This window comes from Lipotes vexillifer, unplaced genomic scaffold (assembly GCF_000442215.2).
Source record: "Lipotes vexillifer unplaced genomic scaffold, Lipotes_vexillifer_v1.1 scaffold496, whole genome shotgun sequence".
NCBI lineage: Eukaryota > Metazoa > Chordata > Mammalia > Artiodactyla > Lipotidae > Lipotes > Lipotes vexillifer.
Window position 1 is genome coordinate 180,275 of NW_006786690.1, and position 26,308 is coordinate 206,582.

The following is a 26,308-nucleotide window of genomic DNA, read 5'->3' on the forward strand; positions in this document are numbered from 1 at the left end:
GAAAGAGGGAGTTGGTCTGGCCGTGGCCCTCCAGGCTGGGTACCTGCATCATCATAGAACATCCGAAAGCTGTCGGTGTGGTGGTGCCCGAAGAACTGCCCTGCAATGACTCGATGATGCTTCCGGACCACTTTAAGGTACTCCTGGTTGGGGCCCTCCCGGAACCACGCTTTGTTCCGCGTCTTCTCAAAGAACCCCGGGGGCACATGGCCGATAATGTACACCTACAAGGAAGGGGTGCCCAGCAGGGCTCAGAGAACCCTTCCACAACTCTTCATCTCTACCTCTCACAACCTGCCCATCTCCCCGGAGGCAAGCAGATGGGCTCAAAGGTACCTCCTCCCCCATCCCTCTCCCAGGTGATCCGGCATCTCCCTGTACCCAGAAATGAATGTGCCACATGCTTCCCTCCCGCTGTGCCTTTACCCATGCTATGCCTGCCACCTGGAGCGCCCTTCTCATTTTCACTTCTGTAAATGCTACTCATGCTTCAAAACCCAGCTCAAAGGATACGTCCTCCTGAAACTTTTCTGATCCTTCAGAGACAAGTCTTCTCTTCTTGGAGAGCTCAGGCACTGTAACCAAACCTTCCTCGCATGGTTGTGAAGCATATGCTGTGTGGTAATGTGTGTTCATGTCTTACATTCCTCGAGTCTCTCAGCTAACAATGCCTGGGCCCTTGGTCCCCATTGCAAGAGGTAGAATGGGGGGTGGGGGCAGTGGTAGCAAGGGCAGTTAAGAGCATGAGCTTTGGAGCCAAACTGCAGCTGGACACCAGCTGTGTGTCACCTCTCTGAGCTTGAGTTTTCTCATCGGGAAGGACACCTAACTGGTGGAGATATGAGAGTTAAATGAGATCATCCATATAAAGCACTTAGCAACGTATCTGATGCATGGTGAGGGCAAAAGCACTGGCCATGAGATCCTGCTGGGATGCGCTGGTCAGAGCAGGGACTCAGGCAAATGAGACACAGGGTCAGTCATTGGGGGCCTGCTAGCCCAGCAGACTAGATGGACACACCTCAAGGGCAGGGCATCCCCTTGAGGTCTAGCCCACAGTGTGGCTGCAGCTGTGCTGGCCTTGGATTCTGGAGACTGGGGTTCTAGTCTAGGCCCACCACTTATTGTGTGACTTGAGACTGTCACTGCCCACCAGGAGCCTCACATCTGCAATGGGCTCCAGGGTCCCAGCCTCACAGGCTGTTGTGAGGATGGAATCAGTCCCCTCAGGTGCCGAGCTGATGAAGGACCCTCTGTGATGTGGGCATCTCAAGTGAGTGGGTGAGTCTGTGCCAAAGTGGGGGACTTGTATGGAAAGAGACCCCAGGGAGGGAAGAGGAGGAGTGGGGAGCCCTTACCATTTCCCCAGCTCGGGACGCATTGGTCAGCACATCGTCCAGCCACTGGAACTGCTGGCCAGGGTCGGCCATGCCGGCCGTCTGCTCGTTGTTGCTATAGTACAGATTGGTGTTGAGGACCACGATTCGCCCAGCCATGCTTGGCCCCGGCAGTTTCTCAGAATAGAAGGCACCTAGGACATCACAGCCAGGGGGAATCTGAAGGGTCTCCAGCCTCCGAACAGACACACCTCTGTCCCCCTCCACTTCACTCCCCCACCTCCCCCTTCCCTTGAGTCCTCCCTTCCCATCTTTCCCATAGGAGAGGCATCGTGGGTAAGACCAAAGGCTCTGGAGCCAGGCTGCCTAGGTTCAAGTCCTGGCTCTATCACTTCCTAGCTGTGCAACTTGGGAAAGTTCCTTAACCTCTCTATGCCTCAGTTTCCTCCTCCGTATAATGGGAATAACATGGAGGTGTGTTTGCCCCTCCAGATCCACTGTCAACCCTTCTCTGCTCAGCTCTCTGCCCCAGGAGCTGTGGGTTAAATCTATGGGCTTCTGTGCTGTGAGCTTCTGGGTGGGTTTGACCAATGGGGAGCCCCAACAGCAAGGGACTGAGGAAAGGAAGGAGAGGAGGTCAGGTCACTTTGGGATACTGTGTCTCCAAACCAGTGATTCTCAACCTGGTGATTTTGTCCCCAAGGGAACACTTGGCAACGTCCAGAGACATTTTTGGTTTTCACACCTGGAGGTGTTACTAGCAACTAGTGGATAGAGGCCAGGGATGCTGCTAAGCACCCTACAATGTACAGCCTCCCAACAAAGAATTGGACAGCCCCCCAACAAAGAATTATCCAGCCCCAAATGTCAACAGTGGCAAGGTTGAGAAACCTGGCCTGAACTGAAGGTCACTGTCCCTACCTAGGATGGTTGTAAGGAGTCTAGCAGTGTGCTGAGGGCAGTTCCAGGCACACAGGAAATGCTCAGTGAATATTCTCTTATGATCCTCATTAGTGCTGTGGAGTTAAGAACATGGGCATTGGAATCAGCCCTGGATCCTACTCCCAAGTCTGCCTCCTCTAAGCTGGGTGACCTTGGCCAAGTGACTTGGTATGTTCAAGCCTCAGTCTTCTTATCTGTAAAATGGGGATAAAATCAGTCCCTATTTCATGGGGATGTTGTGAAGATGAAATTAGATCAGACCTTGGCATAAAGTGCTCCTTACAGTAGCAAATGGTGTTAGTACCTTCTTTGAAGAGAGCGATGGATTCGTTACTGAGCCAGGGTCGCCACAGCTCTGCTACCCGATTGTAGATATTGTTGCTTCTGGCCGGGAACTGGTTTTTGGGGTGAAAGTCATGATTTCCCAAAGCCGCATAGACTTTAGTATCTGGGAGGAAAAAGAAAAATATAAGAATATATATGCAAAAGTGCTTAGTGGAGTTAGTTTCAGCCACTGGCTATCAGAGCTAATAGGGAAGAGCTATAGCACAGATAAGGAAAAATACAGAGCCAAGCAGAAAACCACATTATAGAATCTGGCAGAACTTGGCTCAGATCTGGGAAGGAAGAGCAGTGAGTTCTCTAACTCCATTCCCAGCAGAAAGTTCCATGGTCAGAAATGAAGCATGAGATGAGGAGGAGAAAGCTAGATCCAAATAACCTTCAGGTCCATGATCAGCCACTTGGTCATTTAGTGTACCTTGTTCTTGTCAATTCCAGATCCATCTTACTATCAGGGAAGGGGTCTGCTGCACCCTGGAAGGCCTTGGGAGTTTCACTCATACATGAATCAACAAATATTTATTGAGCACCTAGTATGTGCAAACGTGTAGACCTGGGCCCCCAGGCCCAGGCCCAGAGGCCTGGCAGTGCAATAGGGTTGATAGGCATTGAGTAATGGCTGTCACAAAAAGGGAAGAGCCACTTGCTGTGGGAGTATATAACAGGGGTGGGAGTGGGGGTCAGGGGAGCCTCCCTGAGGATGTGGCCTGTGAATGAACCCAGGAGGGAGAGGGGAGCCTGACTCATTTCTTCCTTGTGAGTAGCCTCACTCCTGCTTTTATTTTACATCTGTGTCTGGCATGTAGTAGTTGCTCAGTAAATATTTGATAGTAAACAAAAACTCCTCTGAGCTCAAGGCAGGGCCTTGCCCTTGTATGAGCTTGGCTTACCCCAGGGAGTGAACTTGAACCAATGAGGAAGCCTGGCGCCTCCAATTCCTACTTGAAAAAATGATTCTAACAAACCCTTTACCCTGTATAGCCTACAGGATCTGGAAATGCTAAGCTCTGCCAAAGGAGGAGTCTGTAGAATTCCCATGAGGAATTATTCACAAAGCCAGAAGTCATGGCTGTGACTGCCTGAAAGAAAACCTCACCTCTCTAACATAGATGGAGGCAGCCATAAGAATTCATTTAAGGACTTCCCTGGTGGCACAGTGGTTAAGAATCCGCCTGCCAATGCAGGGGACATGGGTTCGAGCCTTTGTCTGGGAAGATCCCACATGCCACAGAGCAACTAAGCCCGTGCACCACAACTACTGAGCCTGCGCTCTAGAGCCTGCAAGCCACAACTACTGAGCCTGCATGCCACAACCACTGAAGCCCGCACGCCTAGAGCCCGTGCTCTGCAACAAGAGAAGCCACCGCAATGAGAAGCCTGCGCACTGCCATGAGCCCCACCCCCTCACTGTAACTAGAGAAAGCCTGCGCCGCAACAACAAAAACCCAATGCAGCCAAAAATAAATAAATAAACAACAGAATTAAATACAGCTCTGATATTTGTTAAAAAAGAATAAAAAAGAATTCATTTAAGAGAAAACACAAATCCCTGGCATCCCAAAGGCAGATGAGAAGAGAGGTTATCCCTCCCGGTTTATAAGCAGATAAGGTGGGGGGGTGCCCAGAGACATAAGAGAAGCCATTTTTGGCCTAAGCCATTTTGGGATCTGAGCCTGGCTACAATGCTTGCCCTTGAACAGATCTCAGTAACAGTGATCTTAAGGGAACAAAGGAACAAACTACTGTTATCAGGCAAGAGAATTAAAAAGAGCAAAGAAAATGAATCAGTTGTAAAGGCCCCCAGTTCTGTTTCAATGGTAAAGATTGGCCTGGAGCACTGTCCTGAGCTGTTTGGCAGAATTTAATCCCCCTCAACCATGAGATCAGCTGGAACCTAAGGAATGATGATGCTGACCTTTGCTGACCCTCAGGACTTCAACCAGCTAAAGCTTGGACTCTCAACCTTTGCCCCAATTCTAAGTTGCATTCTCCTGCTCAAGCCCCTTCATGGATATGCATATATCCTTAGCTTAAAGCTTCCCCAATTTTGCTGTTCAAGGACACACTGATTTGGAAAGATCCCTGGTTTTCTCCTTACTTGTTGCAAGTAATCAATCCTTCCTTCTCCTGATCTTTGGCTTGGTTGTGTCTTCTGGCTTGACACCCACCAAGAGGCAAACCCAGTTTTGGGGTAGCAGGTTTTTGCCACTTCTATGTGTCGGGCACTGTTAGAAGATCCTTACAAGCCTAAGCTCCATGAGGACATGACCTGGCATCTTGTTCACGGCCACATCCCTTACCCCTAGCGTGCTGTCTCACCCGTAGAGGACACTCAAATATTTGTTGACTGACTAAATGAATGTATGGATTACCTTATTTAATCCTCATAACAACCCTTTGGGCAGGTACCATTATTTTCCTCATTTTGCACAGGGAGAACACTGAGTGTCCAGAGGATGGCCCAGCTAGAGCGTGGCAGGACCTGAATTGGGACCTGGATCAGTTTGCCTTGCACACCTGTGTTTACCATCGGTGGAAAGACAGGGACCAGTGTTCACAGTGACTCATGGGGGGGACACAGGTGCACACGGCAGGAAGAACTCATGACATGGAACCAAAATCTCAAATTTCAGTCCCTTTCTCTTCTCCAACAAGTTGCTTCAGCTTATTTATCTCTGCGATAGGGAGTGTTCTGCTTGACCTATGTTGCTACCATTCTCAAATAAGATAATGCCTCATTTCACCTCTTCCAATGTGTTCATATTTTAACATCTCTATAAGTGGGATGTGTCTTACCATTGAGGCCATGAGAAAGTTCTGTGTCATACTTGAATGGACAGCATTTTTTTTTTCTTTTGGCCACGCCATGCAACTCACAGGATCTTAGTTCCCCAACCAGGGATTGAACCCGCACCCCCTGCAGTGAAAGTGCTGAGTCCTAACCACTGGACCACCAGGGAATTCCCCAGAGATCATTTTTTTTTCTTAGCGATACATAAAATAATGAAACATCTTACAGCCAATGGTATCTTGGATTTAGGAAATTCAATAAATGTGCAAGCATGTTATAAACTGTAAAATCTCATTTACACTTGTATGTTAAGTCATAGTAATAAAGCATTTTCTTATCCACTATTTCACTTTTATTCCTGAAGCCCCATGTGGAGCAGAGAAAAGAGTGCTCAGTGTTGGATCTGAGTTTGAATCCCTCCCTAGGAACTGACTAGCTTTGAGCCATAGGTTCCTTATCTATACTCTGGGGATAATAATACCTATTGTTGCCATGGGAGAGAGTGTCCTGGTTTTAACCTAGTAGCGACTTCTGCTGGAAGATGAGCTAGCCCAAGCATATCTGGGTTGGGTTGAGTTACATAGACTAGAAGCATCAAGGCAACTTCTTTGCACAAACTGATTTACGTTGAGGGAAGGAGGTGTCAGAAATGAGGTTGCCTCGGGGACAGATGTGGGATGGTAACAGCAGCTCGGGGGCCCCTCCTGGAGTGGCAGTAGGAGTGATAGGTAAGAGATGTCCTCAAACCAGGATCTGCATCCTCAACCTTGCCTGTTTCCTTGACCCCAAGGCTCACATTTGTCATCAGTAAAAATGTGAGACAGCTCCACTCTCTATGAGTCTCCTGAGTCTCATTCCTGACAGTGAATGAGCTAAGGCATATAATATTCTTAGAGGAGTGCCTGACACTTAGCCCTTGATACATGGATACATATAGCTGTTCTTGCTGCTGCTATTAGTTATTTTTATTATCATTATTTCATATCTGGGTCCTGGGGACCCATGACCAAGACCCTTAGAGGGAGCAGCTGTGCTGGAACCCAAAGGAGATTGGGGAATGGGGAGGGGGGGTCCTAGGGGGTCTGCTTTCACAGGTGTCCAGCTGGCGGGCTGAGAGCCTGATTCAGCCCCCAGGACCTTGTGTTTGGCACAGCCTGATTAAAGCCATTTTCAAGGGCCATTAGATGGAGCATCCAGGCTACATTCTCCCTGTCAAGTCCCGTGGGGCTGCTATCATAATCACTCACAGTCCTGGCCTGCTCTCCCTGGCTCTGAAGGCCTTGGATTGCACCACGAAACAGCGCTTTGGCTGGAAGTCAGCAACCCCCCCAAAGTCCCAGCAGCTGGGACGGTTTAAAGGCAGTAGATGGCAATTCCAGAGCCACAGCAGGACGCAAGGGCTGTGTGTGAGCCCACATGAGACTTACCCAAGGAAGACGCCTAAATATAACAGTAAATGCCTTGAGAAGGGGCTGTGAGTCTGGTGTTAAACTGCAAGGACAGAAGCCAGTGAAATGTCAGGCATTTCCATTATTAAAAAAAGAAACAACAGGCCCAAAATGGAGTTACTTGTGCTAAGCCCCAGGTCAGCAAACCAAGTTAGGTATTAATCAAGTTAATACCTAACCTAACTGAAGTTTCAGCCTCTCCCAAGAATGTGACCTTTAAACAATCAATCTGGAATTACCTGGTCAGCACTAGTGAGGAAATCTGCCTGATTGACACCACCCCTTCCCTTAAATGAAGGTAACCTTGCCTGAAACAATCCACTTTTTGCTAGAATCTTCCCTTTTCCACCGCCTTCTGTTTATAAAACCTTCCATTCATACAGCTCCTTGGAGTGCCTTTCTTTTTTTTTTTTCTTTTTTTTCTTTTTGGCCGCACTGCACAGGATGCAGAATCTTATTTCCCCGACCAGGGATCGAACCCGTGCCCCATGCAGTGGAAGTGCAGAGTCTTAACCACTGGACCACCAGGGAAGTTCCTGGAGCTCCTTTCTATTTGCTAGATGGGATGTTGCCTGATTCGTGAATTGTTGAATACAGCCAAATAGATATTCAGATTTACTCAGTTGAATTTGGTTTTTTAACACCATTAACAGGATTCTATGTGTATCCACAGGCTGACAAACTCTCATGTTCCTTACAGGGTTGTTGGAAGGTAAGACACAATCGCTGTGAAGTGCCTGGCCCGGGACCTGGCCAGCAGCCATCATTGTCCACGGGTGAAGGTCGTTCCTCTGCATCTTGCTGCCGTTGTCGTCCCACTGTGCCAGGCACCGCCTGGGCATCAGGGAGTGCTGTGGGGACCTGGGGCACAGTCTTACCTGGAAAGACCTCTCTGATGAGCTCGGTCAGGTTCTCCACAATTTGCAGCACGGCCGCCTCTCCCAGGTTCTCATTGGGCACGTGGGGCGTGTCATCCCTGCAAAACACTGCCGGGCAACTCGGGAAGTGGCACAAGGAAAAGAAGGGACGGCTCTACCATAAGAAAAGAGACTGCAGAACTGAGCCTCAGACAGCTACTGAAGGGGAATGACCAGGCTGGAGTTGGGAGTCACGTGGGACAAAGTCCAAACCTAGGCTCTGCCACTGACCGGCTGTGTGTCCCTGGGCTGGTTGTTTAACCTCTCTGAGCTACTATTAGCTCATCTATAAAATAGGGACAATAATGGTATCTACACACAGAGTATTTATGGGACTTCAACAAAGGGGGAAAATATATATATATATAAAATGGAGTAGCTGCTAGGTTGCAGTTAATATGGTCTTGAGAGGGAAGCTCTGGGTTTCCAGTCTCATCTGCAAGCCCCTGGGGAGCTTGGGATGAAGAAGCCATGTCTGAGTTCTGAGTTTCCCCAAGGGTTCTAAGGAGTTTGGAGCTGGCTTCAGAATATAGAATTCAGATCTACTCTGGTAGGTCGAGGACCTACCCCAGGACCATTTAGTCCCCCACGTTTGACAGACCTAAATTCCTGGATCCACCTTAGAAAGGTGCAGCAAGGTGGGGGAAGAAGTGGGCAAGGAGGTTTGGGGGATGCTAAGAGCCCTCACAACTAAAGCCTGAGGACTCTGCTGGACCGACGGGGCGACGCAGCTGCTGCCCAGAGACTCCCCAGGGAAGTTAATTAGCTGAATCGCCCTGAGACTGCTACTGGCAGCCCACACTGGCTCACTTTGTGCAGGGTACTTTCTGTGTATTGTACCCTTATCCACTAATTTGTTCTTCATAATAACCCTACAACATAGGTTCTATTGTTAGTTCCATTTGACAGATAAAGAAACCAAGGCACAGAAAGGTGAAGGATCCTGCTTAATGTATACACCTAGACAGTGGTGGAGTCAGAGTTTGAACCAGTCAGCCTGGCTCCAGAGTCTATGCTCACATCCATTACATCCTACTGTGACTCTGATACCCTCATTAGGGCAGTAATAGGGGCCTTTTAGCCCTGTCCTCCCTGGGGACAGGCCAGGAATACGAAGATAGAACAAAATTCCTTTTTTTTTCTCTAGTTTGGAGCATTTAATTCTGTGTGATAGAAAACACATCCAATTTCTACAGGTTATCCCTCAGGGGATTGCAAAAACACATCCAATTTCTACAGGTTATCCCCCAAGGGACTGCAATTCTCCCGGAGAGGTCCAATTTCTTAGAAACTGAAGAATTATGAAGGGTCCTAGAGGTCATCTTGTCCAATGCCATACACCTATGCACGTCCCAGAGATTTCCCAGAAAAATCATGCTTCGGTTAAAGGGTCATGAATTTCCCAGAGGGATCAAATCTTTTAGAATGTTATGCATTTCTCCAAGGGCCCCTCCTCAGACAGCAGGAAGCCAGGGTCGTGGCCTAAATCTCACTCTCTCCTTAGATGGACTCCTGAGCCCAGGGAAGCCAGTGCTGCCCAGGCCCCTCCTGAGACACTGTCACATTTCTTAAGTGTCCAGCCTTGCCCCTCCTGCTGCTGACCACATAGTCCATCTGAGGGTCATTCCAATCGCTCCCATGTCACACTGAGGGGCAGCTGGGGATGCCATGGGTTTGATCCCGCCTTCCCTACAGAAGTGTCCATAGAGGCTGGCGGAGGACACAAGCAGCCCGAGCTCCTGCCAGCACTCCTCACCCACTCCCTGGTTCACCACTTCCTGCAGGAAGTCCTCCCCAATCCCACCAGAGGGAGTCAGGTGCCCTGTGAAGCTCCCCCATCCACTCAGTGACCCTCTCTCCTCGCTGGGATATAATGGTCAGTGGCCTTGTCTGTATCGCCCAGGAGACCACGAGCTCCCTGAAGGAGGGTCCAGGTCCCTATCACCTCTGTTCCCCCTGTCTCCTGGGGGTGAGCACAAGACAGGCTGACCTACCAAGGGAGGGAGGGAAGGAGCAAATGAGTGAAAGAAAGACCTCAAGTGCTGAAGGAACTCAGAGGACTTCCAGCAGCATCCATGGATGAGCAGCAGAAATGGCATCTCTGTGGCTGAGCTGAAATCACCCCTCAAGCTCTCTCCACACAGAGTAGCGCTCTGACCAGTGAGGATCCCCAGGGCCAGGGCAGCCAGGGTGGCCTGCTGCTGACCAGGACACTTGGTCCCAATGCTGGCTCACCTTCAGCCCTCCTACCTTCTCCCCTCCCTGTATTTGGATCTCTGGGGCTTGCAGTCCCCAAACCCCGCTGGGAGTGGCACCAGTGTTCAGCGACCCCCACGCCCACCCCCAACTTAAAATCCGGGAGTTTCCCACATGCCCAGACATGCCATGACCGTGTCCCCAGCCTCAGTGAGAGCCATATTCCGCTGAGGCCATAAGACACAAGACCAAGGGCACAGACCCTGGGATCAGCCAGGCCCAGGCTCCCCTGCACAAGCTTTGAGCTTCGGGTTCATCCTCTCTGCAGCAGGGCTGGTGAGGACTAAGGGAGATGGTGTGGGGAAGGTGCCAGGCAGGCAGGGGGCACAGGCAGTGGCCCGGGGAAGGGTAGCTGTGGTGGCGGCTCTCACCCAGTCCAGAGGATGAAATCTGGCTCTGGCTCGATCTCCTTCATGGCGTAGATAGAGGAGTTGATGAGGATCCAGGGAGAATCACAGAGGTAGTTGCCCCAGGGGCCTGCATTGGGCACCGGCTGGGAGCCAGCGGATGGGCACACCTGGAGGGGGTCTTCAGACACCTTGTAGTCCGGGTCAAGGTGCAGGTCAGAGACGTGCCAGAACTTTCCTGCAGGGGCAAGGAGACCCTGCTCAATGCAGGTCTCTCCCTGAGCCTGGATGTGGAGGGAGTCAAGGGAACCCTGGGCTGGGGGAAGGGAGGTTGCACAGGTAAAAGGAAGTTTTCTCCGAACCCAGGGCCTGGTTTTGCCCAGGGAGGCACTGAGCAGAGCAGAAAACAGGATTGGCTCTGTCCCTGACCTCTGACCTTTGACAAGTCCTTTTCTATCTCCCCACCTCAGTGTCCCCAGCAGCATCATGAGAGATGGACTGCGTGACCCTCAAGAATTCTTTGAGAGACTTCCCTGGTGGCACAGTGGTTAAGAATCCGCCTGCTAATGCAGGGGACATGGGTTCAAGCCCTGGCCCAGGAAGATCCCACATGCTGCAGAGCAACTAAGTCCACGCGCCACAACTACTGAAGCCTGCGCACCTAGAGCCTGTGCTCTGCAACGAGAAAAGCCACCAAAATGAGAAGCCCGTGCACCGCAAGGAAGAGTAGCCCTTGCTCTCCGCAAGTAGAGAAAGCCTGCGCGCAGCAACGAAGACCCAACGCTGCCAAAAATAAATAAATAAATATTAAAAAACAAAAACAAAAACAAAAACGCTTTGGGAGTTCTAAGCAGAGTGCTTGTTTTATTTTTTATTTTTTTATTTTTTTAAATTTTTTTTGGCAGTACACGGGCCTCTCACTGTTGTGGCCTCTCCCATTGCGGAGCACAGGCTCCGGACGCGCAGGCTCAGTGGCCATGGCTCACGGGCCCAGCCGCTGCGCGGCATGTGGGATCTTCCCAGATCGGGACACGAACCCGTGTCCCCTGCATCAGCAGGCAGACTCTCAACCACTGCACCACCAGGGAAGCCCTGAAGTGCTTGTTTTAAAGCAAAGGTGGGTTAAGCGCCCAGGCTCTGGAGCCACATACTAGCTGTGTGACCATGGGCAAGTTGCTTCACCTCTCTGAGACCATAACTAGAGCCAAATCTTTTCAGCAGGGAAATACATACAAAAATCTGACCTGGGAGAAGGCTGACACATCAAATGCATTGTAAGATCTTGCTGATCAGTACCAGCAAAAACCTGGGGAATATGTGTGGAAATGGAGTTTACAAGTACGAGGCCAGAAAATAAGGAACGTAACTGCAGATTGGGTTGAGTTTCTTATTGTGGGTACACTTGTTAGTGACTCTGGATGCGGGGTAAAATGCCAAAAATCTCTTGGTGTAATACAGAGAACGGAATCCAAAGAAACTGGCCACATGGAGTGGCTTTATCATGTGCACTGAGCACAAGGCCTGGTGTAAGTGGTTTCGATGATGCTTAATTGAAGGAGGCTGTTGAACAGGTTTGGTCTCTGCCCTAAATCCTCTTTCTGGCTAAAGCAGGGGTGAGGCCTGGATTTTCCTCACTCTCCACCATTGCTGTCACTTCCTCCTCCACTTCCTGTGTCACTCAGACTCAGAGCCAACAGTCAACACCCACCCCATCCCAGGAAAATGGGCCTGGGCCTGGGGGTCTCACTTTTGTTGCTTTCAGGGTTGGATTAGTCAGTCCCCCACTCCCTCAAGCCGTCCCTCCTCCCCTCCCCACCACAGGACCGTCAGTGGGGCTCTAAGGCCTGAAGGTAAAGTCTGGACCCTGATCTCACTCCTTGACTTTTCCTCCAGATGCTTCTGAGCTTCTGCCCACCTCTCCTGATCTAAACCTCAACTCAGGAAAGGATCAAAAACTTGTTCACGGGACTTCCCTGGTGGCACAGTGGTTAAGAATCCGCCTGCCAATGCAGGGGACGCGGGTTTGAGCCCTGGTCCAGGAAGATCCCACATGCCACAGAGCAACTAAGCCCATGCTCCACAACTGCTGAGCCTGAGCGCCACAACTACTGAAGCCCACGTGCCTAGAGCCCATGCTCCACAACAAGAGAAACCACTGCAATGAGAAGCCCATGCACTGCAACGAAGAGCAGCCCCCGCTCGCCGCAACTAGAGAAAGCCCATGTGCAGCAACGAAGACCCAACGCAGCCAAAATAAAATAAATAAATAAATTTATTTAAAAAAAAACAAAAAACAAACGTTCACACTAAGTTGCAAATGACTGATTAAGCAAATCATGGTCCCTCCCATGGTCATTATATAGTCATCCTCACCGCAGCCCTGAAAGGATTGACCTCATTTTGCAGATAAGGAAACTAAGTTTCAGAGGTCAACATGCCTGAGATATCATGGTAAATGGTGGGGGTCCTCTGGCTCCCTATCCTCTCCCAGGAAGATATGATTGCTAAGGGGGTAAAACCAGTGCCTTTTATTTTAACTATGTCTTTTTGTAGATAGTCTATGCCTGCATTTTAATTTTTTACCCAAACTGAAAGTCTTTGCTTATAACGGCGGGAATTTAAACTTTTCACACAAATTGTGACCACTAATATATTTGAAATTACTTCTACAGGGGCAAAATCCTAAGCCAGAGGAAAGAAAATAACCTCCCCATTTCAACTAGTTAATGGGTAGAGTTGGTGGACTTTCCCAAGCCTCTGCCAGAGGCGATGAGTGGGTCACACCTGCTTCTAAGCCTGAGGCCAGGCGAGGTTGGCTGTGGAAGCAAGAGGCCCTTTGCCCTTTTCTCTGGCACGTGGGTCCCTTGCCTTCTCTGCAGACCATGCAGAGACCATTCCCCTGCCTCAAGCCAGCTCTTTCTCAACTAACCACAAACATGGAGCAATTCTGCCCCTTTGACATCAGCCCTCAAATACTCAAAGGTTATTTCTCCACTTCAGAAACTCCTTGCCTGAGGCTCGTCAGCTGTTGGTTTATCTCTTCCTGCAAGTTCCGGACTAGTCAGCCGTAGAACTGAAACTCCTTGCTGCCTCCCTCACACTTCCTAGGACCTCTGAGTGCATGCATGCATGTATGTGCATGTGTGTGTTCATGTGTGTGTATGTGCTTTTTGTGTATGTATGTACATGTGTGTGCATGGGTGCGTGCGTGCGTGCCCACGTCCTCAAAGGCCTGACTTCAGGAGAGGCCAGGACAGTGGAAAGAATGGCAGAGAGAGGGACTTCCCTGGTGGCGCAGTGGTTAAGAATCCGCCTGTTCTTCCTTCTTGGCTCTCACAGCATTTGGCCCATGCCCTCTCACAGTAGCCATCACACTGTTTGCCTGTCACTTTCCCCATAAGCCCCTTCAGCTTTGCACAGTGCCTGGTGGGCAGCAGGCGCTCAGTCAATGTTTAATTTATTGAACTGAATAAAGATGACAAAAGATTAAATATGTTAAGTACTCATTACAAGTAAAAGATCATTGTGGAAGCTCATCAGTGAAACCCCATGCAGTCAAGAGACTCATTCATTCAACAAACGTTCATTAGGACTTCCCTGGTGGCGCAGTGGTTAAGAATCCGCCTGCCAGTGCAGGGGACACGGGTTCGAGCCCTGGTCCAGGAAGATTCCACATTCCGTGGAGCAACTAAGCCCACGCGCCACAGCTACTGAGCCTGCACTCTAGTGCCCCTGTGCCACAACCACTGAGCCCACGTGCCACAACTACTGAAGCTCGCGCGCCTAGAGCCCATGCTCCGCAGCAAGAGAAGCCACCGCAATGAGAGGCCTGTGCACCGCAACAGAGTAACCCCCGCTCGCCACAATTAAAAAGAAAGCCTGCACGCAAGCCATAAATAAATTAATTAATTAATTAAAAAGAAAAAGAAAAAGAATGGCAGAGAGAGCCAGAGATGCAGGCAGGGGCTCCACCTCAGGCTGCAGTGTCCTCATTGTGGAGTCTGATCACAGACCCCTCCTCTGCTGCTTTGCCCAACCCCACCCACCCGCTCTCCTCACAGGGCCTCTTTCCTGGCTCCTCTGCCACCTTCCCCAGTCCTCCCCAGGTCATCGCACAACTGCTTTCTCCTCTTTATTCAGGCCTCAGCTCGAAGGTCACCTCCTCAGAGAAGCCTCCCCTGACTACCTTCGCTCAAGTTCCACTTCCTCCTACCCCTCTGGTCACTAGCTATGTGACTCCCCCAGTTTTATTTTCTTCAGAGCACTCTCACATATGAACTTATCTTGTTGGCTTGCTTGTCAGCCATCTTCCCCTTCTTTAGTGTCAGTCCCATGAGGGCATAAAGCCCATCTTGTTCATCCCTGTGTCCTCAGCACCCAGAACAGTGCCTGGGATGTGGAAGATGCCCATATAGTTGATGAATGAGCAAGGCTGTGGGGAGGATGATTGGACTGGTAAGCACTCAAAGAATGTTAGCCAGGTGCCCTTCACATGCTCATCTCATTTCATCCTTGCAACCATTCTGTGAGGTGGGATTTTTATGCCCATTTCACAGATGAGGAAACTGAGGCTCGAACCCAACCTCTCTGACTGCAAAGCTGAGACAAAATGTTGACTCAGAGCCCCCAGAAGGCTTTTTATAGTACATCTATGTTACCCATAAAATATGGGAGCCACAGGCTTCTATGGAGTTGGTCACAGAATGTGAGGAATTAAGCTCTAATTATCATGTCATGGAGAAGAGGATGGGCACCTCCTGGAGAGGGAGGCAGGTTATTGGGTTTCTAATCCAGGCTGTCTGGGCAAGCCAGTTGGCCTGAGGGTGTTTGATGTCTGCCCTGCTTGTTGTGAGCATCAAATAAGACAGCGAACAAGAAAGAGCTAGTCCAGAAGACTCTCAACACACCACTGTCCCTGGCAATTACCTCCGGGGCCAGGAGTGAGACTGGGAGGGTGTGGGGAGTTGGGCACTTTAACACTTTATCCTTTGGACCAGAGCTTCTCAAACATTACCACGCAGTTGCCTCACCTGGGGAATCTCATGAAAATTAAGATGCTTTCTATATTCATACTGCTTGGATATTTTACAGTAAGAAAGTATTCATATAATATTTGAGTTTTAAGAAAAGGTATACCAATCTTAGCTGTCAATGTTATTCATTAATTATTAAGACTATGAATAAATTTAGCACCAAATCCAGTGAGAAGTTGAGGGCACAGACCTGGGTTGGAATTCCAGCTCCAGTGCCCACTAGCTGGGTGAACTTACTCTGTGCCTGTTTCCTCATCTGTAAAATGGGGACAACAGCGCCCCCCAGCTTTTATGGTTATTGTGAGGTTTAAAATGAGAGAATATGAGAATATGCATAAGCACTCAGCAAAGCAAAGCAGCAGTTACTTTGAATTTGGTCCCTGGGGTGTCCTGAAAGTCCCCTTTCACCATGGAAGAGAGAAGGGACCAGGGGAGTGGCTGTGTCCTTCCCCTGCCTGCCCCAGCGTCCCCTCAGCTGCTGTCCTCTGCAGGAAAGTGCAGGTCTGGGGCCAGGACATTTGAAACAGAACAATGTGAAAACAGATCCTGTCCCCTCCTGGCTGGTCCTCCTTGAGCGGAGGACTGGTGGCACAGCACACCCTCTAGTTTTTTTCTTTTTTTTTGCAGTACGCGGGCCTCTCACTGTTGTGGCCTCTCCCGTTGCGGAGCACAGGCTCCGGACGCGCAGGCTCAGTGGCCATGGCTCACGGGCCCAGCCGCTCCGCGGCGTGTGGGATCTTCCCGGACCAGGGCACGAACCCGTGTCCCCTGCATCGGCAGGCGGACTCTCAACCACTGCGCCACCAGGGAAGCAAACCCTCTAGTTTTAATTCTGAGAGCCCAGCTCTGCTCCCTGTGCCTGGGCAGGCAGAAGTCTCCTGGCCCTCCTCCTTCTTCACCAAAGGAGTCATCAGGCCCACCTTGTACACTGGGGACAACAGATGCAGGGCCCAGGGCCTAATACTTTTGTAAGGCTCATGGAAATGTCTGAGACCTGAAAAAGAGTGCATTGCTTCCGAAGTACAGAAAAAAACAAGAAGAACTATGCTATCGAAACCAACAATCCATTTCAAATGCAATATTAAAAATGTCATTAAAAGTCATATATATATAAAATCATAGATAATGTGAGATACTTTTACAATGATTCATGATGGGGTGGAGGACATTTGCAAAAATCATTCCTAAAGTCTAATAAGGTCTTTCTTTAAAAATTTATTTATTTAATTTATTTATTTTTGACTGCATTGGGTCTTCATTGCTGCACACAGGCTTTCTCTAGTTGCGGTGAGTGGGGGCTAGCTACTCTTCGTTGCGTTGTGCAGGTTTCTCATTGCAGTGGCTTCTCTTGTTGCAGAGAATGGGCTCTAGGCACGTGGGCTCAGTAGTTGTGACTTGCAGGCTCTAGAGTGCAGGCTCAGTAGTTATGGCACATGGGCTTAGTTGTTCCGTGGCATGTGGGATCTTCCTGGACCAGGGCTCGAACATGTGTCCCCTGCGTTGGCAGGCAGATTCTTAACCACTGCACCATCAGGGAAGCCCTAGAGTCTAATAAGGTCTTAAAGTGTCCAAAAGGTGAATTTGCTTATGGTTGGAGACAAGAAAAGGAAGGCATTTATTTAGCACCTACTGAATGCCAGATGCTGTGCCAAGCCCTCTGCCTATGTAGCTTCACAACAAAATTAGAAATACATTCTATTATTATACCCATTTTACAGATGAGGAAACTGAGCTAGTTAGTGGCAGACCTATGATTCATATTGTATCTAAACAGAAATGATCACGGTGCACTTTGCCCCAAGCTAGCTGTGTGACCTTGGATATTAAAAAAAAAAAAATCCCTTAAACTTTTACAGCATGTTGCAGTGTAAGTGCATGATCTCACCTAACTATCATTTAATCTCTCCTCTGCTGTTATCCTTATTTTATAGATAGTGAAATAGAGGCTCAAGGTCACATAGATATTAAAAGGTAGGATCTAGACTTTCTGGCTTAAGGCAATGGATTGTTTTTGAAACAGCATGCATGAAATTTGGACTCAGGGAAATCTTGTTTTGAATCCTGGCTCTTCCACAGGTGAAGGCAACTTGAACAAGAGATTTCCTCAGCTGAGCCTCAGTTTCCTCATCTGTAAAATGGGGATAACAATGCTAGTAGCAAAGGGGTGGATGTCCGGATGAAAGGAGTAATCTCAAATGGAGCACGTGACTGTGGAGTGGACAAGCCAGCCTGAGTGCTTAATCCCTGCCCTCTAGTTTTAATTCTGAGAGCCCAGCTCTGCTCCCTGTGCCTGGGCAGGCAGAAGTCTCCTGGCCCTCCTCCTTCTTCACCAAAGGAGTCATCAGGCCCACCTTGTACACTGGGGACAACAGATGCAGGGCCCAGGGCCTAATACTTTTGTAAGGCTCATGGAAATGTCTGAGACCTGAAAAAGAGTGCATTGCTTCCGAAGTACAGAAAAAAACAAGAAGAACTATGCTATCGAAACCAACAATCCATTTCAAATGCAATATTAAAAATGTCATTAAAAGTCATATATATATAAAATCATAGATAATGTGAGATACTTTTACAATGATTCATGATGGGGTGGAGGACATTTGCAAAAATCATTCCTAAAGTCTAATAAGGTCTTTCTTTAAAAATTTATTTATTTAATTTATTTATTTTTGACTGCATTGGGTCTTCATTGCTGCACACAGGCTTTCTCTAGTTGCGGTGAGTGGGGGCTAGCTACTCTTCGTTGCGTTGTGCAGGTTTCTCATTGCAGTGGCTTCTCTTGTTGCAGAGAATGGGCTCTAGGCACGTGGGCTCAGTAGTTGTGACTTGCAGGCTCTAGAGTGCAGGCTCAGTAGTTATGGCACATGGGCTTAGTTGTTCCGTGGCATGTGGGATCTTCCTGGACCAGGGCTCGAACATGTGTCCCCTGCGTTGGCAGGCAGATTCTTAACCACTGCACCATCAGGGAAGCCCTAGAGTCTAATAAGGTCTTAAAGTGTCCAAAAGGTGAATTTGCTTATGGTTGGAGACAAGAAAAGGAAGGCATTTATTTAGCACCTACTGAATGCCAGATGCTGTGCCAAGCCCTCTGCCTATGTAGCTTCACAACAAAATTAGAAATACATTCTATTATTATACCCATTTTACAGATGAGGAAACTGAGCTAGTTAGTGGCAGACCTATGATTCATATTGTATCTAAACAGAAATGATCACGGTGCACTTTGCCCCAAGCTAGCTGTGTGACCTTGGATATTAAAAAAAAAAAAATCCCTTAAACTTTTACAGCATGTTGCAGTGTAAGTGCATGATCTCACCTAACTATCATTTAATCTCTCCTCTGCTGTTATCCTTATTTTATAGATAGTGAAATAGAGGCTCAAGGTCACATAGATATTAAAAGGTAGGATCTAGACTTTCTGGCTTAAGGCAATGGATTGTTTTTGAAACAGCATGCATGAAATTTGGACTCAGGGAAATCTTGTTTTGAATCCTGGCTCTTCCACAGGTGAAGGCAACTTGAACAAGAGATTTCCTCAGCTGAGCCTCAGTTTCCTCATCTGTAAAATGGGGATAACAATGCTAGTAGCAAAGGGGTGGATGTCCGGATGAAAGGAGTAATCTCAAATGGAGCACGTGACTGTGGAGTGGACAAGCCAGCCTGAGTGCTTAATCCCTGGGATACTCTGCCCCTTGGGCCTCGGTTTTTCATCTCCTCTGGAGCCTCTGTTTCCTCAAGTGTAAGATTCGAGTATTGCACAAAGGTTATCTGAAGGCCCTGCCAGCGATTCCATGACTTTTTTCTGTTATGTGTATAACCCACCATAAAGTGATGTTGGTCCCCAGTTCAGTCCTTCGGTTTTTCTGTTTGTTTGATTTTTGGTTTTTGATTCTGTTTTTTTCAATAGGTCCTTGTTGGTTATCTATTTTAAATATAGCAATGTGTACATGTCAATCCCAAACTCCCAATCCGTCCCTCCCCCGCCACGGGTCCCCTCTGGTTACCCCCTGGTAACCACAAGTTCGTTCTCTGTGTCTGTTTTGCTTTGTAAATAAGTTCATTTGTATGTTGCGTTTTTTTTTAGATTAAGATCAGTCCTTCATTTTGACACTAAGCGATAACCCCAAACACTTCAGCTATAACTCCTTCTCTGTAAACCACTGCCCTCCAAAACACAGAGGGCTCACTTGTTAAAACCAACGTTTCCTGACCCCTTGTGTCATCTGCATGGATTGTCCTCTCCTCACCGCGGCTCCACGAGGCAGGCTCATCATTCTTGGGGGAAATGTTTTCCTACCATGCGGGCCCATACTGAAAGGACTTGTGGGTTTCTCTGCAGTTAGAGGCTGAGGGATAAATGCAGTGTTGTCTCGGGCTTGTGTGGGAACAGACAAAGCCAGCAAGCTGGTGCCCCACCCAAACTCCTGACTAAGGATGGTGGAGGGAGAATCCCCGCCGTTGTTTTTTGTTTTTTTTTTTTAATTTATTTATTTTTGGCTGCGTTGGGTCTTCGTTGCTGTGCGCGGGCTTTCTCCAGTTGTGGAGAGCGGGGACTACTCTTCATTGCGGTGTGCAGGCTTCTCATTGTCGTGGCTTCTCTTATTGTAGAGCACAGGATCTAGGCGCGCGGGCTCAGTAGCTGTGGCTTGCGGGCTCTAGAGCACAGGCTCAGTAGTTGTGGCACACGGGCTTAGTTGCTCCACAGCATGTGGGATCTTCCCGGACCAGGGCTCAAACCCGTGTCCCCTGCGTTGGCAGGCAGATTCTTAACCACTGCGCCACCAGGGGAGCCCATAGAATCCCCACGGTTTTATGCAAAGCAGGGATGACTGCTATCTGATTTGGTGTCTCAAAGGTCTGCACTTCAGGAAAAGACTCAGATTCTGAAAAATCTTACAGGTGCTGTGGAATTCTTTTTAAATTTAATTCCATTTTTAGATTATAGATGTATACGTTCCCGAAAGTTTGGAGAAAAGAGAAAAAAAATAGTACCTATAAAACCCACCATCCCAAGAGGACCCATCAGAAGGCATGATGGATAAAGTGGCTGAGTACAGACTTGGTCTTGCCACTTCCCAGCTGTGGGATCTTGGGCAGGTGTTGTGTCCCCTCTGAGTCTCATTTTCCTCATCTGCAAAATGGATATAATGGTAATAGTATCTACTTTACAGGGACTATAAAAATCAAAGGAGGTTTCTTCATTTCATTTTTCAAATAGGTTTTAAAAGGACAACATGTGTCAAGCACCAAACACAAGCATGGCATATCATAAGTGCTCAGAAAATAAATGTTAGCACTTCTTGGCTATTTTCCTTACTGTTGTTCGTGTGATTTTATTTATGTTTTAAAATTTATTTATTTATTTATTTATTTGGTTGCACTGGGTCTTAGTTGCGGCTCACTGGCTCCTTAGTTGCAGCATGTGGGCTCCTTAGTTGCGGCACACAGGCTCCTTAGTTTTGGCATGTGAATGCTTAGTTGTGGCGCATGAACTCTTAGTTGTGGCATGTGGGGTCTAGTTCCCTGACCAGGGATCGAACCTGGGCCCCCTGAATTGGGAGCGTGGAGCCTTATCTACTGTGCCATCAGGGAAGTCCCTCTTTGTGTGTTTTTATATAACATTATTTTATAAACAGATTGAAGATGTACAGCCGGGGTTCATGTCCAGACTCAAACACTTAACTAGATGTCTGACCTTGAGTGAGTTATTTAACTTCTCTAAGGCTCAGTTTCCTTGCTGATAATCCCTACTTCACAAGGCTGTTGTGAGGATATCATGTAAAAATTTTAGCAGTGGGCTTCCCTGGTGGCGCAATGGTTAAGAGTCCGCCTGCCGATGCGGGGGACGTGGGTTCGTGCCCCGGTCTGGGAGGATCCCACATGCTGCGGAGTGGCTAGGCCCATGAGCCATGGCCGCTGAGCCAGCGCATCTGGAGCCTGTGCTCCGCAACGGGAGAGGCCACAACAGTGAGAGGCCCGTGTACCACACAAATAAGTAAATAAATAAATAAAAATTTTAGCAGTGCCTGCCACATAGTAAGTACTTAATAAATGTCACTTAATATTTTCAATTTATGGTATTATCTTGAAACTTTTCTGTCTGGTGGTTTTACCATAATCTATTCAGCTGTTCTATTGCTGTTAGCATTTTCCATTATTATAAACAACACTGCAACAAACATCTTAGTGCCTTTGGTTGCAGGGGTGATTCTTTTTAACCACTAAGACCCTGGGCTTGGGAAGGGGGTGCCTGCTGGCATTTGGATTTCTAAGAAAACATATTTAAAAGTAAAACAGTGAGGGGGTGGAGATACTTTCAGTCATTCCTAAGTCTCCAGTCAGACTGGCAGGGCCCTGAGTCCCCCAGAGGGGAACAGGGTCTCTGTGTCCAAGTAGATGGAGGACGGCAGCTCTTGACCTTCTCCCAAGCAGTCACCCTCCCAGGGAATGACACATCCTCTCAGGGCATGTGCCAAATCAAACCGCCCTCTCCTCCTCCCACATCTCAGCAAATGACAACCTCGTCTTTCCAGCTGCTGATACAAAAACCTTGGAGTCGCCTCTGAGTCTTCCTTCTCTCACACCCTCTGTCAGCAAGTCTTTTTTTTTTTTTTTTAATTTTATTTATTTTTGGCTGCGTTGGTTCTTCGTTGCTACTCACAGGCTTTCTCTAGTTGTGGCGAGCGGGGGCTACTCTTTGTTGCGGTGCCCGGGCTTCTCATGTTGCAGAGCATGGGCTCAAGTCAACGCGGGCTTCAGTAGTTGTGGCACATGGGCTCAGTAGCTGTGGCTCGCAGGCACTAGAGCACAGGCTCAGTAGTTGTGGCTCACGGGCTTAGGTGCTCCGTGGCATGTGGGATCTTCCCTGACCGGGGCTTGAACCCGTGTCCCCAGCACTGGCAGGTGGATTCTTAACCACTGCGCCAACAGGGAAGTCCTGAAGCAAGTCTTGTCCTGAGTCAGACCATCTCCCAGCAACCCTCCTCTCCCTGGATGATGGCAGTAGCCTCGTCACTGGTTTTGCTCTTTCTCCTTTACCAGGATGAGCAGTCATCCCAGTTTGCCCAGGACTGAGGGACTGCCAAGGACGCCCAACTTTAAGTGCTAAAACCAGGAAAGTCTCAGGCAAGCTGAGATCACTTGCTCACCCCACCTTTACCCCATCACAGGCGCTTCTCCGTACAACAGCCCAAGGGTCCTTTTAAACTCACACAAGTCAGATCACACCATAGATCTGTCCCAAACCCTCTAAGGATGTCCCATTTCACTCTGAGTTCTTAAAATTGTCTACAGGTTTATACATGAGCTGCCACCAGCCCCACACCCACCCCTGTAACCCCTGACATCCCTCCCCACACCCTCCTCATCCTCTCTGCTCCAGCCAGCTGGCCTCAGGCTCTTTCTCACACACGTCACCTGTGTGTCCCGCTCAGGGCCTGTGCACTTTCCGTCCTATCCTGCTGGAATGTTCTTCTCCTGACGTCCACATGGCTCTCTCCTTTGCTGCCTTAAATCTCTGATCAAATGTCACTTTATTCGACAGCTCTTCTCTGGCTATCCCTTAAGTATCTCCCCCCGCCATTCTCTCCACTCCTTTATTCTGCTTTATTATTCTCCATAACACTTATTTCCTGGAATATGTATTTCTTTGTTCATGTGTCTTTCAGAGGAAAGTGGAAGGAATGCTTCACCAGGTCTAGGACTTTTGTTTATTTCTGCCACGTCCCTGGTTCCTAGAATAGTGCATGACATATTTTTTGGTTTAAAATAATTCTTTTATTGCCCAGGACATTCTTTTTCTTGTGTCTTGATTTATTGTTGTTGTTTGTTTGCTTGTTTGTTTTGTTTTCTTTTTTAACAACTACAAATTCAAGCTTAGGAAAGCTTGTCTTTGTCTTGAAAAACAACAAATTTTTTGTTTTTTTAAAAAAATTATTATTTATTTATTTATTTATTGGCTGCATCAGGTCTTAGCTGAGGCATGCGGGATCTTTGGTTGTGGCGCGCAGGCTTCTCTCTAGTTGTGGCGTGCAGTTTTTTCTTTCTCTAGTTGTGGCAGGCAGGCTCCAGGGCACATGGGCTCTGTAGTTTGCAGCACTCGGGCTTCTGTAGTTGAGGCGCGGGAGCTCAGTAGTTGTGGCGCGCGGGTTTAGTTGCCCTGCAGCATGTGGGATCTTAGTTCCCTGACCGGGGATCAAACCTGCATTCCCTGCATTGGAAGGCGGATTCTTTACCACTGGACCACCAGGGAAGTCCCAAACAACGAAGTTTTTATATCATTTTCTAACCTGATCTCGTTGTTTTTTGTTTTTAACGTCTTTATTGGCATATAATTGCTTTACAATGTTGTGTTAGTTGCTGCTGTATAACAAAGTGAATCAGCTATATGTGTACATAAATCCCCATATCCCCTCCCTCTTGTGTCTCCCTCCCACCCTCCCTATCCCACCCCTCTAGGTGGTCACAAAGCACACAGCTGATCTCCCTGTGCTATGCGGCTGCTTCCCACTAGCTATCTATTTTACATTTGGTAGTGTATATATGTCCACGCCACTCTGTCACTTCGTCCCAGCTTACCCTTCCCCCTCCCCGTGTCCACAAGTCCATTCTCTACATCTGCGTCTTTATTCCTGTCCTGCCCCTAGGTTCTTCAGAAACATTTTTTTTTTTAGATTCCATATATATGTGTTAGCATATGATATTTGTTTTTCTCCTTCTGACTTACTTCACTCTGTATGATAGTCTCTAGGTCCATCCACCTCACCACAAATAACTCAATTTTGTTTATTTTTATGGCTGAGTAATATTCCATTGCATATATGTGCCACATCTTCTTTATCCATTCATCTGTTGATGGATTCTTAGGTTGCTTCCACATCCTGGCTATTGTAAGTAGTGCTGCAATGGACATTGTGGTACCTGTCTCTCTCTCTCTCTCTTTTTTTTTTTTTTGCGGTACGTGGGCCTCTCACTGTTGTGGCCTCTCCCGTCGCGGAACACAGGCTCCTGCGGAGCACAGGCTCTGGATGTGCAGGCCCAGTGGTCATGGCTCACGGGCCCAGCTGCTCTGCAGCACGTGGGATCCTCCCGGACCGGGGCACGAACCCACGTCCCCTGCATCGGCAGGCAGACCCCCAACCACTGCGCCACCAGGGAAGCCCCAATCTCTTTTTGAATTATGGTTTTCTCAGGATATATGCCCAGTAGTGGGATTGCTGGGTCATATGGTAGTTCTATTTTTAGTTTTTTGAGGAACCTCCATACTGTTCTCCATAGTGGCAGTATTAATTTACATTCCCACCAACAGTGCAAGAGGGTTCCCTTTTCTCCACACCTTCTCCAGCATTTGTTGTTTGTAGATTTTTTGATGATGCCCATTCTGACCAGTGTGAGGTGATACGTCATTGTGGTTTTGACTTGCGTTTCTCTAATGATTAGTGATGTTGAGCATACTTTCATGTGTTTGTTGGCAACCTGTATATCTTCTTTGGAGAAATGTCTATTTAGGTCTTCTGCCCATTTTTGGATTGGGTTGTTTGCTCTTTGAATATTGAGCTGCATGAGCTGCTTGCATATTTTGGAGATTAATCCTTAGTCAGGTCCTTTGTTTGCAAATATTTTCTCCCATTCTGAGGGTTGTCTTTTCGGCTTGTTTATGGTTTCCTATGCTGTGCAAAAGCTTTGAAGTTTCATTAGGTCCCATTTGTTTATTTTTGTTTTTATTTACATTTCTCAAAGAGGTGGGTCAAAAAGGATCTTGCTGTGATTTATGTCATAGAGTGTTCTGCCTATGTTTTTCTCTAAGAGTTTTATAGTATCTGGCCTTACATTTAGGTCTTTAATCCATTTTCAGTTTATTTTTGTGTATGGTATTAGGGAGTGTTCTAATTTCACTTTTACATGAAGCAGTCCAGTTTTCCCAGCACCACTTATTGAAGAGGCTGTCTTTTCTCCATTGTATATTCTTTCCTCTTTTGTCAAAGATAAGGTGACCATATGTGTGCGGGTTTATCTCTGGGCTTTCTATCCTGTTCCATTGATCTATATTTCTGTTTTTGTGCCAGTACCATACTGCCTTGAGCACTGTAGCTTTGTAGTATGGTCTAAAGTCATGGAGTCTGAATCCTCCAGCTCCATTTTTCTTTCTCAAGATTGCTTTGGCTATTTGGGATCTTTTGTGTTTCCATACAAATTGTGAAATTTTTTGTTCTAGTTCTGTGAAAAATGCCATTGGTAGTTTGATAGGGATTGCATTGAATCTGTAAATTGCTTCGGGTAGTATAGTCATTTTCACAATGTTGATTCTTCCAATCCAAGAACATGGTATATCTCTCCATCTGTTTGTATCATCTTTAATTTCTTTCATCAGTATCTTATAGTTTTCTGCATACAGGTCTTTTGTCTCCTTGAGACAAGGACCTACTTATTCCTAGGTATTTTATTCTTTTTGTTGCAATGGTAAATGGGAGTGTTTTCTTGATTTCTCTTTCAGATCTTTCATCATTAGTGTATAGGAATGCAAGAGATTTCTGTGCATTAATTTTGTATCCTGCAACTTTACCAAATTCATTGATTAGCTGTAATAGTTTTCTTGTAGCATATTTAGGATTCTCTATGTATAGTATCATGTCATCTGCAAACACTGACAGTTTTACTTCTTCTTTTCAGATTTGGATTCCTTTTATTTCTTTTTCTTCTCTGACTGCTGTGGCTAAAAATTCCAAACTATGTTGAATAAGAGTGGTGAGAGTTGGCAACCTTGTCTTGTTCCTGATTTTAGAGGAAATGGTTTCAGTTTTTCACCATTGAGAAGGATGTTGGCTGTGGGTTTGTCATATATGGCCTTTATTATGTTGAGGTAATTTCCCTCTATCCTACTTTCTGGAGGGTTTTTA

At 47.6% G+C, this 26,308-nt stretch overlaps 1 protein-coding gene across 1 annotated transcript in view; it reads right to left on the bottom strand.

Annotated features, from left to right (window-relative positions):
- Positions 1–26,308, bottom strand: part of SMPDL3B (sphingomyelin phosphodiesterase acid like 3B) — a 31,748-nt gene that overhangs the window by 3,215 nt on the left and 2,225 nt on the right. Inside the window, exons 2-6 of the mRNA XM_007459071.1 lie at positions 10,405–10,618; positions 7,739–7,836; positions 2,584–2,727; positions 1,359–1,531; positions 44–224 (exon numbers count right to left, since the gene is read on the bottom strand). Of these exons, the coding sequence (XP_007459133.1) occupies positions 44–224; positions 1,359–1,531; positions 2,584–2,727; positions 7,739–7,836; positions 10,405–10,618 (810 nt within the window). The remainder of the gene's footprint in view (positions 1–43; positions 225–1,358; positions 1,532–2,583; positions 2,728–7,738; positions 7,837–10,404; positions 10,619–26,308) is intronic.